We start from the raw sequence: 11,633 nt of genomic DNA, 5'->3' as shown, positions 1-11,633 counted from the left end.
GTGTAGTTTGAATATTTCAGCTAAATCTTCTGCTTTGTTATGTTACGTTTTTGAAATTTAGGAAATTAAATTTAGGAAAATTAATATAACTTCTATTAAAATGGCACATACTCTATCCACTTACCTCCACCCCTCCATCCACAGACAACAATAAGAATTTATGGTTATGGTTGGTAATGCAGTGTGTTGTTACAGCCACAAGAGGGCAGCAACCTTAAGGTTTTATCTTTAGCAGCAACATTTATATAGATGATATTTTATTAAAGGTAAATGTTATTCATGTTATATTGACTGTATTATAGAAAAAAGCAGGCAGAATTATAAAGAATAATAAATTAAATCTAACAAAAAACTAGACGTGGAAAATGCAAAGATAAACAAGAATCCTGCAGTTTGAGGCAGTGTGAGGTTTTGACCAGCAGGGGGCAGCAGAGTAAAAGGCAGGAGGAGCTGCTGTTAAACAAAGGTTGGCTCTAATCATGAAATAGTGTTGCATGCAGTGGGTTGTGTATTTTATTGTGATATCCGGTGCACAGTGAGTGTTTCTGTAGCACTTTGAAGTCCTCAGAGTATCCCAGAGTATCTGCACCTGTGTGTTTTCCTCAGCTGTGTCCACTTCCCTTAATTAGACCCGTGTTTTTTTTTTTTATGGTGCTGCCTTCACTTTGTTTCTTGGCGAGTGTCTGTGAGCCTCTTCTGTGGTCTTTGTGTTTCATGGATTTAGTAAACAGTCTTAATAAACAGGTTTGCTGTTTTTATTCTGGGTCTTCTCTAAGATGCTGTTAAAAAGCTCACCGCCCTCCAAAACACCTCCACAGGTAGGTCTTCTGGTCCAGTGGCTTTTCCCCACCTCTCACTCCATCCTCTGCACGTCCTGATTTTCTAACTGTCATCCTCTCATTTCTACATTCATCACATCCCCAGAGTACTCCTCCCATCTTCACACTCCTTTCACTTGTTAGCACATTATCATCTCCATCCTTAATCACTTCTGTCCTTTCCTGCTTAGTCAATCATTACACGTCATTTTCTCCTCCTTTGGTATCAGCCTGAAATACAGCTTACTGGGCTTTTTGCTTTGTCACCTCTTTGCCGTACGCTTAAGCTCCCAGTACTTCCACTTTCTTCAGCTTCCTGAATATCCCACTTTTTTTGCTGACCCAAATACCTTCCTGCACTTCCTCATTCCACCACCAAGTCTCCTTGTATTTCCCGATACACCAAACACTTTCTTGGCAGTTTCCTCAGCACTTCCAGTCATCTGGTAAGTCCTTCCTACCACCCAGAGCCTGTCTCAGCTCCTCCCTAAACTCTGTGCGGCATTCTTGGCTCTGCATTCACTCACTTCCTCCCACAGACTTCCATCTGATGCCCCCTAGCTGCATTCTCGTTAATCTAACACTCTTGGCCATCATCCAGTGTTCCTCCCTCCTCTTGAAGTACAGGTTCACCAACAAGCTTTTCACCTGCTCATCACCTGTGTCCCCTTCCCTGACACGTCCACTGAAGTCTGCTTCAAAAAGCTGGTTTAAATGTACCTCTGAGGACATCAAATACAGCAACAGGCTGTAATGAAGCAATAAACAGCCGATGCAACTGTTCCTCGTGACGTATTTAACAGCTAAACATCTGGCACGCCTGTTGCCTCAGTTTCTCTCTGTTTCTGCTTCTTTCACCTCATTTTCGATGGGAGGGTCTAAGATATGAGGAGAGAAATAAAGGATGTACACCCGAGAAATGAGACCTGGAGATGGTTCAAGCACATTCTTTCATTTTGTGAATTTAAAAATAAATAGTTACTTCATAGGTCTTGACCATGGAGCCCATAATCTGTTCTTTATATTTCAGTTTCATAGATGTTATTTTGATGTTATCTTTCCCAGAATTAATTTAGATGACATCAAAACAGAGAAAATAAAAAATCACATCTAAATAAATATAATAACAGTATATTTGCTGTGCTAAATTCTTGTTTCTCATTTTAGTGGCTTTGTTTATAATTTTTCAAAATAATTGTTTAAATATATGTTTTGTTTTTGTTTAAAATTCCTTCTCTTAGGTTAGTTTTCCTTCAAAATTTAATTTAATTTTTTAATGATATTGTAATTGTTCTTTTTATTTTATCAAACTTGATTCATTTAATATATTTTCTATTAGCAGATTACTTTCTATTACATGTGGTGTTTTGCTTTTGCATTCAGAGCTCACGATCCTTTTCTTCGTTCTGTTGTTTGTTTATTCAATCCAGGTTTTCTTTCAATAAACATTGTTTTGCTTGTTTGTTTGTTTTCATGACTTCATCACGGGATAAGAGCGGGTTTCCCGGAACTTTGTTCCTTTACATCATTTACAGTCACGACCACCCTCTTACCATTCACAAAAAGTACACGTCCGCTGAATAAAATAGTTCCCATATTTTGCACATCTTCTTGCTGAATTTAAAGTAAAACTAATACTACAATCAAGCTTTTATGGCAGAGATGCACTAAAGGTTATTTTTTAAAGGGTCAGCAGCACATCGATAGGTCCCGTTTGTTTACTACGTAGTTCGCATTTGGCGGGAAGATTGTAGTGCCGGCGGATGAAGACAAAAAAGCCGGAGTATTTAATGTGTGTGAAGCAGCTGATGGCTGAGTTTCACGCTGAGACAGCAGAGCAGCTGGGCGACACTGAGGGACCGTTATAGCGTCTGTATCAGGTGTCTGTCATCGGTTATAGAGAAACTGAGGATTATTTAAGACTGACAGGCTCTGCTGGACAAAGCCCGCTATAAGTTTACCCGTTCCTCGCTTGAACATTTGGATCTTTTTCACGTTTTCACCTTAACTGTTGGAGAAAAACGGTAAGTTTATGTCTGAAGCTTTCTGGATGCTTTTCTTTGCTGTCGTTTAACTTTTCGCTTAGTCAGTTTAAAATGTGTGCCGAATTTATCGCTGATGTTCGTTCTTCGCATTTTGACCGTTTTTCCTTTGATGTTGACTCTGAATAAATGGTTCAATGTTATTAAACTAGCGTCGCGCATTTTGACAGCTGAGTTTCGCATATCTGCAGAAGTTCTCGCCTGTCTGGAAGTGTGGAGACTTTACTCACGCTGAAGCTCTGTGTTTAACTCTGCTCTGCAACCTTTACTTATGTCTTTTAACCATATTCTGTTTTTATTTTTTGATAAAATTACTACTTTTAAAACTTCAGCATGTTAAATCCCGAGTTTTAATACATTTGAGTAAGTGTATCTGTACTGCAGATGTGTGTAGTGCTGTTTACTGATGAAGGATCTTTGCCTTTGCTCTCTATTGTGTAAACTCGGGCTTTAATCCAAAGAAAGCTAAACTAGCTGTTTTTTGAATGGAGTCTGGTATGCTTAACTGATTCTCCTGCACTGTTGTTATATCAGATGATTTTTGATGTTGTGGTCATGTGCTTGGCTCAGGCTGACCTCCTGTTGTGTTTCTCAGGCAGCCGTCATGCCGCCGGTGTTGAACAGCACAAACTATGATTATGACTACGACGTGGTCCAGCCCTACTTCTTCCTGAATGGTGAAGAGGAAGACTTCTACCCTCCTCCACGCAGCCAGCTCCTGCCGGCTCCCAGCGAAGACATCTGGAAGAAGTTCGAGCTGCTGCCTACACCTCCCTTGTCCCCCAGCCGGAGACCCTCCCTGTCTGCCGCCGACCACTTGGAGGCGGTGTCTGACCTCTTGGACGATGACCACAGCTCCTCTGCAGCATTTCTGCAGTCCTTCATCATCCAGGATTGCATGTGGAGCAGCAGCTTCGCCGCCGCCACAGAGCTGGAGAAGGTGGTGTCAGAGAGGCTGGCCTCGCTGCGGGCCCGCCGGGACTCCTGCAACACTAAGACCATCACAGACAGAACAGCTGACGAGCAGGTGGGCGGGTCTCAGGTGAGCGCTGGGTACCTGCAGGACTTCCACACCTCGGTGACAGACTGCATTGACCCCTCTGTGGTGTTCCTGGGCGAGAAGCAGATGGATGATGGTGTGACGATGGAGGTGGGGTCTGAGCTGAGCCTGGACTCGCCACCACCCAGCAGCAGTGACAGCGAATCAGGTGAGTTTTATTTTGAAAAGCCAGCTCTTTAATCTTGAGTATCAGAGTCACTGAACTCTGAATTCTGCTTTACTCCGATCTTTCCTTCACTTCTCACTTACCCTCTGAGACCAGTGCTTAGAAACAAAGAAGCATCAGGTAGGATCCTCTTGCATTTTGGGAAATGTAGTAACCCAGTGATTTTCAGAGTATCTCAAAATACTGCATCTATTAAAATCCAACACTACAGTGGTGTGGCCATCCTTTAATTACAGCGTCTGGGAACAGCCTATCACCAAGCAGGCAAATATCCTGCAGGCTGTGTGAGGATTTTCATAACAGAAGTAGAAACGACAGACTTTTCCTTAAAGTAGTGAAATTATTTTTAATTTATTAGACTTCCAAATATTAGATGCTGCAAACACAAACACACACACAATTAAAGGTCAGATCTCTGAGTCAGCGAGCCTAAACAAGGCGAGGTTCAACAGCCCGGCTCAAGTGCGTTGGGGTCCAATCAGCTGACTGAAGTGAACTCCTTAAAATCAGTAGCTGGTTTTCTTCTTGCAGTCAGTACTTTTACACCACAGGAAGTGCAGAGGACAGTAAAAGGATGTGGGGGCTCTCAGTGAAGCAGTGCCTGTCATCCCAGATCAGACCAGCTGTTCAGAAAGCTCAACCACAGGGCTCTTTCTCTTCCTCATACGTCACCATTATTTTGACGCTATAGTTACTGTGGATAGTAGCACACTAAAACGTAACCTTGGTCTGAATTAAGCTGTGGGTTAAAATATCCACCAGTACTGTCAGTGTCAGCAGACATCTGAGAAATGTTTTCATTGGCCGGTAAATGTCTGAAAACTATGGAAGCGAGGAGTTCAAGGAGGGCACGTTTTCTGTCTCGCTCTGCTGCTTTCACTCGTTTTCTGTCCCTGTTCAGTCACTCGTCCATCAGCAGGACGGTGGTTTTGGCTCAGACTGCAATCACCTATATTTACACCAGAATGTTTTTCCTTGTTTTTCCCAGAAGAGGAAGATGATGAAGAAGAGGAAGAGATCGATGTGGTGACAGTGGACAGGAGAAGGTCATCTCGGCGGTCCCACACCTCCCCTCTGGTCCTGAAACGCTCTCACGTCAACATCCACCAACACAACTACGCTGCCCAGCAACCCCCTGAGAAACGGGTGAAGGCGGAGAGCAGCAGCGCGGCACCGAGGCAGAGCGGCGGGCGCCGGTGCTGGAGCCCGAAATCTGAGGGCGAGGACAACGACAAGCGCAGGACTCACAACGTGCTGGAGAGGCAGCGGAGAAACGAGCTGAAGATGAGCTTCATGGTTCTGAGGGACGAGGTCCCAGCGGTGGCCAACAATGAAAAAGCGGCGAAGGTGGTGATCCTGAAGAAGGCGACGGAGTTCATCATGGAGGTCAGAGAGCAGGAGAGGAAGCTGTTGGCAAAGAAAGACGAACTGAGGAAGAGGAGCAGAGAGCTGAAGCAGAGGCTGCAGCAGCTCAGGACTTCACATTAATCTGCTCAGTCGTTTCTTCACTTCAGGTTTTAAAGCTAAGAATAATGACCGACGTCACCTGAATGCAGCACGGTGCCCGTAGGGCTCGCTGCTCGTCTGTAATCAGGTTTTTATTTATTTTTGTTTTTATTGACTATTTTAATTTAAAGTAGTTTTTCAAACATTCCAGTTTATGAGGCGACAATGTGAATAAATATGTGTCATAACTTTAATTTACAGCTGATAATGAACAATAATTTAATTCACTATATTTAATCTGTTCACTCCCTAAAGCTTTCGTATTTTTGATTGTGTATTTTTAATTTCAGAGTTTATTTTTATATATATATATTGTTTTTGTTCAAAAGCTTTTTTGCACTAAAAGTACATCAGAAGTGTTTTCGTCCCTTCAGAATAAAAGCCCTTCACATGTTGGAGCTTCTCTTGATCTCAAAGTGTCTGCTTTGTTTCTGCAAACCTCCCTGTTTGTTTAGTCCCAGAATTCATGTGGTTGTGTGAAACGTGCCTCAGGCAACTGCTGGATCCCCCTAGAAGGATCAGCTTAAACCCACAGTGATGTTGCCCCACAGTCACTGATAAAATTCAAGTTTCAGTGGAAGTGTTTTCAGCTTCTTGTAAAATCTGAGGGTGGAATCGCTAAGTTGGTTCCTTAGAGACAAAGTCAGCCTCTTGAAAATGATCCAGCGCATATTCCTGTGGGTCATTTTCATGGAATTTCCTCTGTATTCCGGCCTGAGCTGTTTCTTTTCTGGGCTCAGTCATTACTCAACATTTCAGCTGCGTCATCGGAGAGCATCCGGCCCAGCGGAGCAGCACGCTGAGGCTGCCGTGGTGCGGCGTGATTTCCACACTGAACACGGGGTGAAAGTTCAAACCAAATCAGCTGCTCTGCATTTACCAGCCGCATCACTTTAAGAGGGTCAAAGGTCAATTGGCATGGCTTTGACTGAACAGTATCTATATACACATAACTCCCTATGCTAGTAGTTAAATCTTTTAACTGAATAGCTGTCAAAGTTAATTTAACTCAGGACCACAGAAGAACGTAAAAATCAAACACTCGAGTTAGTCACATAATTTAAGTTCAGGCCAATCATGTCCACACAAAGCTGTCAAACATACAGCTGATCTCAGAGAGCAGCAGGCTGTACACTTACGTAATCAAATATATCCTGATCATGTGTCAAACAGACTGGACTCAGCAAAAAAAACTATTGATTGAACACAGAGGGGGTAAATGTGTCCATATGCTGAGTCACGAAGTGTTCCCACCTGGAAATGTTCGTTCTTCACAGAGAATTTACAGGAACTGTAGGGAACTCAACACATTATGAAATTCAGTTTGTGAATTATGCTCCATCACAGAGAAACAGATCAGTCAGGCAGGGTTCGTCTCTCTGTTTCTGAGCCGCGCTCACTCGTCACATCTGGTTTTAAAGGATTGAAGTTGAAGCTGGAGGCGACAAACAAGCTTCACTGAAACAGGCTGATGTCACAGTGACTGCATCCATCTTTTACTTACATACCATACCATACCACCTTTATTTATAAAGCACTTTAACATAAAACCAGAGTTCACAAAGTGCTGTACATGCTAATAGCATAAGTAAATAAAAATTAAAATAAGATAAGATAAATAACTAAAAAACTAAAATAAATTGAAACATGTTAAAACAAATTGAGTCAACCCCTCTAATCGATACCAAAGGCTTCAGCGAATAAATATGTTTTAAGAAGACTTTTAAATTCAGAAAGAGAAGAGGCCTGCCTAACATGCAAGGGTAGATCATTCCACAACTTTGGAGCAACTACAGCAAAAGCACGATCACCTTTAAATTTATACTTAGTTTTCGGTACCTTAAGGAGCTGCTGATTGGCGGACCTAAGGGAACGGGCAGGTGTATATGGTTGTAGTAGCTCCGAGAGGTAGGGGGGGGGGCAGGGGGGGGGGGGGGGGCAGGCCATTAAGAGATTTAAAAGCAAATAAGAGAATTTTAAAAACAATCCTAAATGTACAGGTAGCCAGTGGAGTGAAATTAAAATTGGGGTGATGTGCTCAGACTTTTTTGTTCCAGTTAAAAGACGTGCTGCAGCATTTTGCACAACCTGCAGGCACCTAATGGACGCATCACGAACCCCAAAATAAAGTGCGTTACAATAATCCAGCCTAGAAGTAACAAAGGCATGGATTACTGTCTCAAACTGCTGACTTACAGTCGTTGTGTTTTACCCCACAAACCCATCTTTAAAATATTACAGTCATTTATTTTTACTGTTGAATGTGTGCATAATTTAAATGAGTAATGTAAGTAAAACAGCCTAAAATCTGAGGTTTCTGAGGCAGAACAGGATAAAGTGTGTTTTTGAAATATACGCTCAAAATGAATGAGACCAATAAACCGAATATTTTTTAATCAATAATCAGAATCAGCATATTTAATCCCTGAGGAAAGTTGCTCAGTATAAATAACAGTAACAGAAACACAGAAATTTAAGACCTTTAAGTAATAGCACAATATATACAAAGCGCTCAACAATAAAAAAATCAAGGATTAACAGAGGTGATTATAAATAAATATCAAGAAAGCTGACAGAGTAGAAAGTGTAAGTGCAAAAGGGTGTAACTACTGCAGTGTTTACGGTGTGTTAGATGGAGGAGTTGTACAGGGAGACGGCCTCGGGCAGGAATGGTTTCCTGTGTCGCAGTGATGTGTGGTCACATGAGTCTCTCGCCGAACGAGCCAGCACGTCATGGAGTGGGTGGGAGGTGTTATCCAACATTCGGCTTTATGACACCACCTTAAGGGAGTCCGGCTCCATCTCCACAACTCTACAGTCCTTACAGATCAGTTTATCGAGTGTGTTGGCATCTGCGACCCTCAGCCTGCTCCCCCAGCATGCAACAGCATAGAGGATCGCACTGACCACAACAGACTCATAGAAAATCCTGAGCATTGTCCGGCAGATGTTGAAGGACCTCAGCTGCCTCAAAAAATAGAGACGACTCCTTCCTGTAAAGTGCTGTGGTGTTTGTAGCCCAGTCCGGTTTATTGTCTGTGTACTCCAAGGTATTTATATTAATCCACAATGTCAGCACTGACCCCCTGGATTGAAACAGGGGTCAAGTGTTTCCTGGACGTCCTGAAGTCCACGATCAGTTACTTGGTCTTTGCCACGTTGAGCTGCAGATGATTCTGCTCACACCACGTCGACCATACCCAGTACTCTGCCTCATCATCCCTGCTGATGCATCCAACCACCAGTCATCAGGAAACTTCTGAAGATGGAGGTCTCTGTGCAGTGGTTGAAGTCTGTGGTGTAGAGGGTGAAGAGGTAGGGGGAGAGGCGGTCCCTTGTGGTGCACCTGTGTTGCTGATTACCTTGTCAGACACATAACATTGAAGACGAGTGTATTGTGGTCTTCCTGTCAGGTAATCAACGATCCAGGACCCCAGAGAAGCATCCACCTGCATCGCTGTTAGCTTATCACCCAGGAGGGTCAGCCTGATGGTGTTGAAAGCACTGGAAAAGTAAAAACCATGACCCTCACAGTGCTCGCTGGTCCAGGTGGGTGTGGACACGATTGAGCAGAGAGATGATGACGTCCTCACTTCCAAGACGGGGCTGGTAATCAAACTGAAGGAGATCCTGATGTGGCAACAGTGCTATATGGAGAGGGAGGGACAGTGGTGTGGCTCAGGCTGACTGGTGAGATTGTGGGTGTGTGAGCATTCACTGAAAAACAAATTCAACTCGTCGGCTCTATCCTCACCGCAGCCTCACCTGAATCCAGTGATGGTCTTCATGCCACTCGATAAAGGCACATGTGTCAAATTCAGCCTTTGATGATCGTCGACTTCAGGAAGACTGGCTCCATCCATGCACCACTCAGCATCCATGGTTCCAGCATCAAGTTCCTGGGAGTTCACATCTCAGACGACCTCATCTGGACCACCAATACCACCTCCATCACCAAAAAGGCCCAGCAGCACCTCCACTTGAAGCAGCCAACCCTCCTCCCCCCATCCTTACCATGTTCTCCAGGAGCACCATGGAGAGCGTTCTGACCAGCTGCATCTCCGTGTGGTTCAGAAACTGCAATGTTGGTGATCTCAAACTACAATGAATTGTTAAAGCAGCTGCCAAGATCACTGGAACATCTCTGCCTCTTCTGCAGGACATCTTCCACAACTGCTGCATCAGTAAGGCCTCCGGCATCATGCTTGACCCCTCACACCCCTCACATGGACTCTGTTCCATCTGGCAGACCCTACCACAGCATCGGGGCCAGATCCTCCAGACTGCGGATTAGCTTTTTCCCCCAAGCCATCAGACTCCTGAACTCACTGCCACCCCCTCGCAAACATGGGGTCTCTGAAAAGAAGTTCTGAAAATGACTTTTGCAGGGAACATAAAGATATCTTTTGATATTCTTCTGACTTATATTTCACTCATCTGTTTCTGATATTTAATCACTGATAAAGAGTCTGGGTGCCGGCCCTGAACTTTCCTTGTTGCGTCTTGAGTTCAGGCATGCAAGAAACAAAAGACAAGAACCACTTTGATAACAGCATCAGGACAGGATCCTCTCTCATTCTTTCCATAAATAAAAAACTTATTTCTGAGTCACTGTGACTCAGGCTGAGTCACGGGAACAGTCCAGACTGCTGAGTCATGCTGAAAACCTGCAGATGGTCCAGGATGGTCAGCAGTGACTGAGGGGTGACGAGTTTCCGGTTTCTGCTGCTCCAGAGCTTTGTTTCCCACTTTTTCCATGTTTCTAATACCTCAGTGCTCATGTTTCGGATTAATTCTGAGTTTGAATTTGAAATCTGCATTAAGAACATTTTAGAAGAAAGCACAAACAAGCAGCCACTAAGGGATAAGGAGCTTTGAGAGATGGAAAGGACTTTGAAGACGTCTCAGCGACACTAAGACGATTCTTGTTCGTCCACACAGAGAGACATATGAGACTCTTTGTGAACCTCCAGGTGTCCAAACCACCGTGGACAGCTGAGTGTTGCAAACACAGAAGCCTGTGGACCCACAGCTCATGTGTGACTGACTGTAAGGTGCCGGGAAGAAAATCCACATGAAGATAAAGAATGGGCTCTCGGGTGTCCACTGGACTTTTAAATGCCTCCCACAGCAACCATAAATGAGTCCAGTGTGTCCTTTAATAAATCATGAGGTGTTTTATGGACTCCTAAATCTCCTCATACAAACATATAGTGGGCTCTTAGGTCTTGAATGGCAATTTGTGGTAGTCAAGTGTGCAGTGGGTAATCAGATGTCCCCATGCAGACTTTTTGGGATTGTCATGTTTCCATTTATGTCTTTTAAGGATCTTTCAGGAGGTGACAATAGACTCTCTGCTGTCAAACGAGCCATTTGAAAAGCACATACAGGGAATATCATGTGTCCACCTAAAGACATTAGAGGCTCCTAGGTACCCACACAGGCAAAATGCCAAGAGGAAGTGGGGACGTGTACTCAAGGGAATTTTTGCATATTCTTGTTTGTACAGGGCATCCAGGTGCTCTCATTTTCCTCTTGAGGGGAATTTGGGAAAGAATAAACACTATAAAAGCTCCATAAAAGACTGAGACAAATTCCTGTGAAGACTGAGGCGATGGCAGGACTCCCACCTGCTGCTCATAAATCAGGAGCTGCACTTTCCTCGCGATAAACACAGTTGGAGACTCCTTTGGCATATCTTTTCCTCTGAAATGCCGACCACAGTGTTGAAATACTCCTGCTGAGCAGCTTCATCCAGACTGTTTGACACCAAATGATGTTTGGTCGGGAGAAAGCTGGAAGCTGTGCATCTTATCAGGCAGGCAGAAGGCACGAATCAGGTGGCACTAACTCTGCCAGATTGGTGTTTGTTCACGCTCTCTGACAGGAAGCTTACAGTCACATGATCTGAGCTCTCAGGGTGACAAACAGCAGATCAAAGAGAATTCACAAACCATCGGGGGTGTAGTACATGTTACTGTTACTGTAGCCATGTTGTCAGCAGAGTGCGATTTAGTTTGTGGTGATTGATACAAAAAGCC

General features: G+C 43.9%; 1 protein-coding gene across 1 annotated transcript; it reads left to right on the top strand.

Moving 5' to 3' along the window:
* The first annotated feature begins 2,850 nt into the window (after window positions 1–2,850).
* On the top strand, window positions 2,851–5,995 carry LOC102800257 (transcriptional regulator Myc-2-like). Its single transcript, XM_035916377.2, has 2 exons — window positions 2,851–4,068; window positions 5,075–5,995. The coding sequence occupies exons 1-2, from the start codon at window positions 3,405–3,407 to the stop codon at window positions 5,572–5,574; spliced, it is 1,164 nt and encodes a 387-aa protein (XP_035772270.2). The 5' UTR covers window positions 2,851–3,404; the 3' UTR covers window positions 5,575–5,995.
* Window positions 5,996–11,633: the final 5,638 nt, after the last annotated feature.

Source organism: Neolamprologus brichardi, chromosome 18 (assembly GCF_056152115.1).
Source record: "Neolamprologus brichardi isolate AB-2024 chromosome 18, ASM5615211v1, whole genome shotgun sequence".
Classification (NCBI taxonomy): Eukaryota; Metazoa; Chordata; class Actinopteri; order Cichliformes; family Cichlidae; genus Neolamprologus; species Neolamprologus brichardi.
The sequence above is the reverse complement of the archived record's forward strand: the minus strand, read 5'-3'. Positions and strand labels throughout refer to the sequence as shown.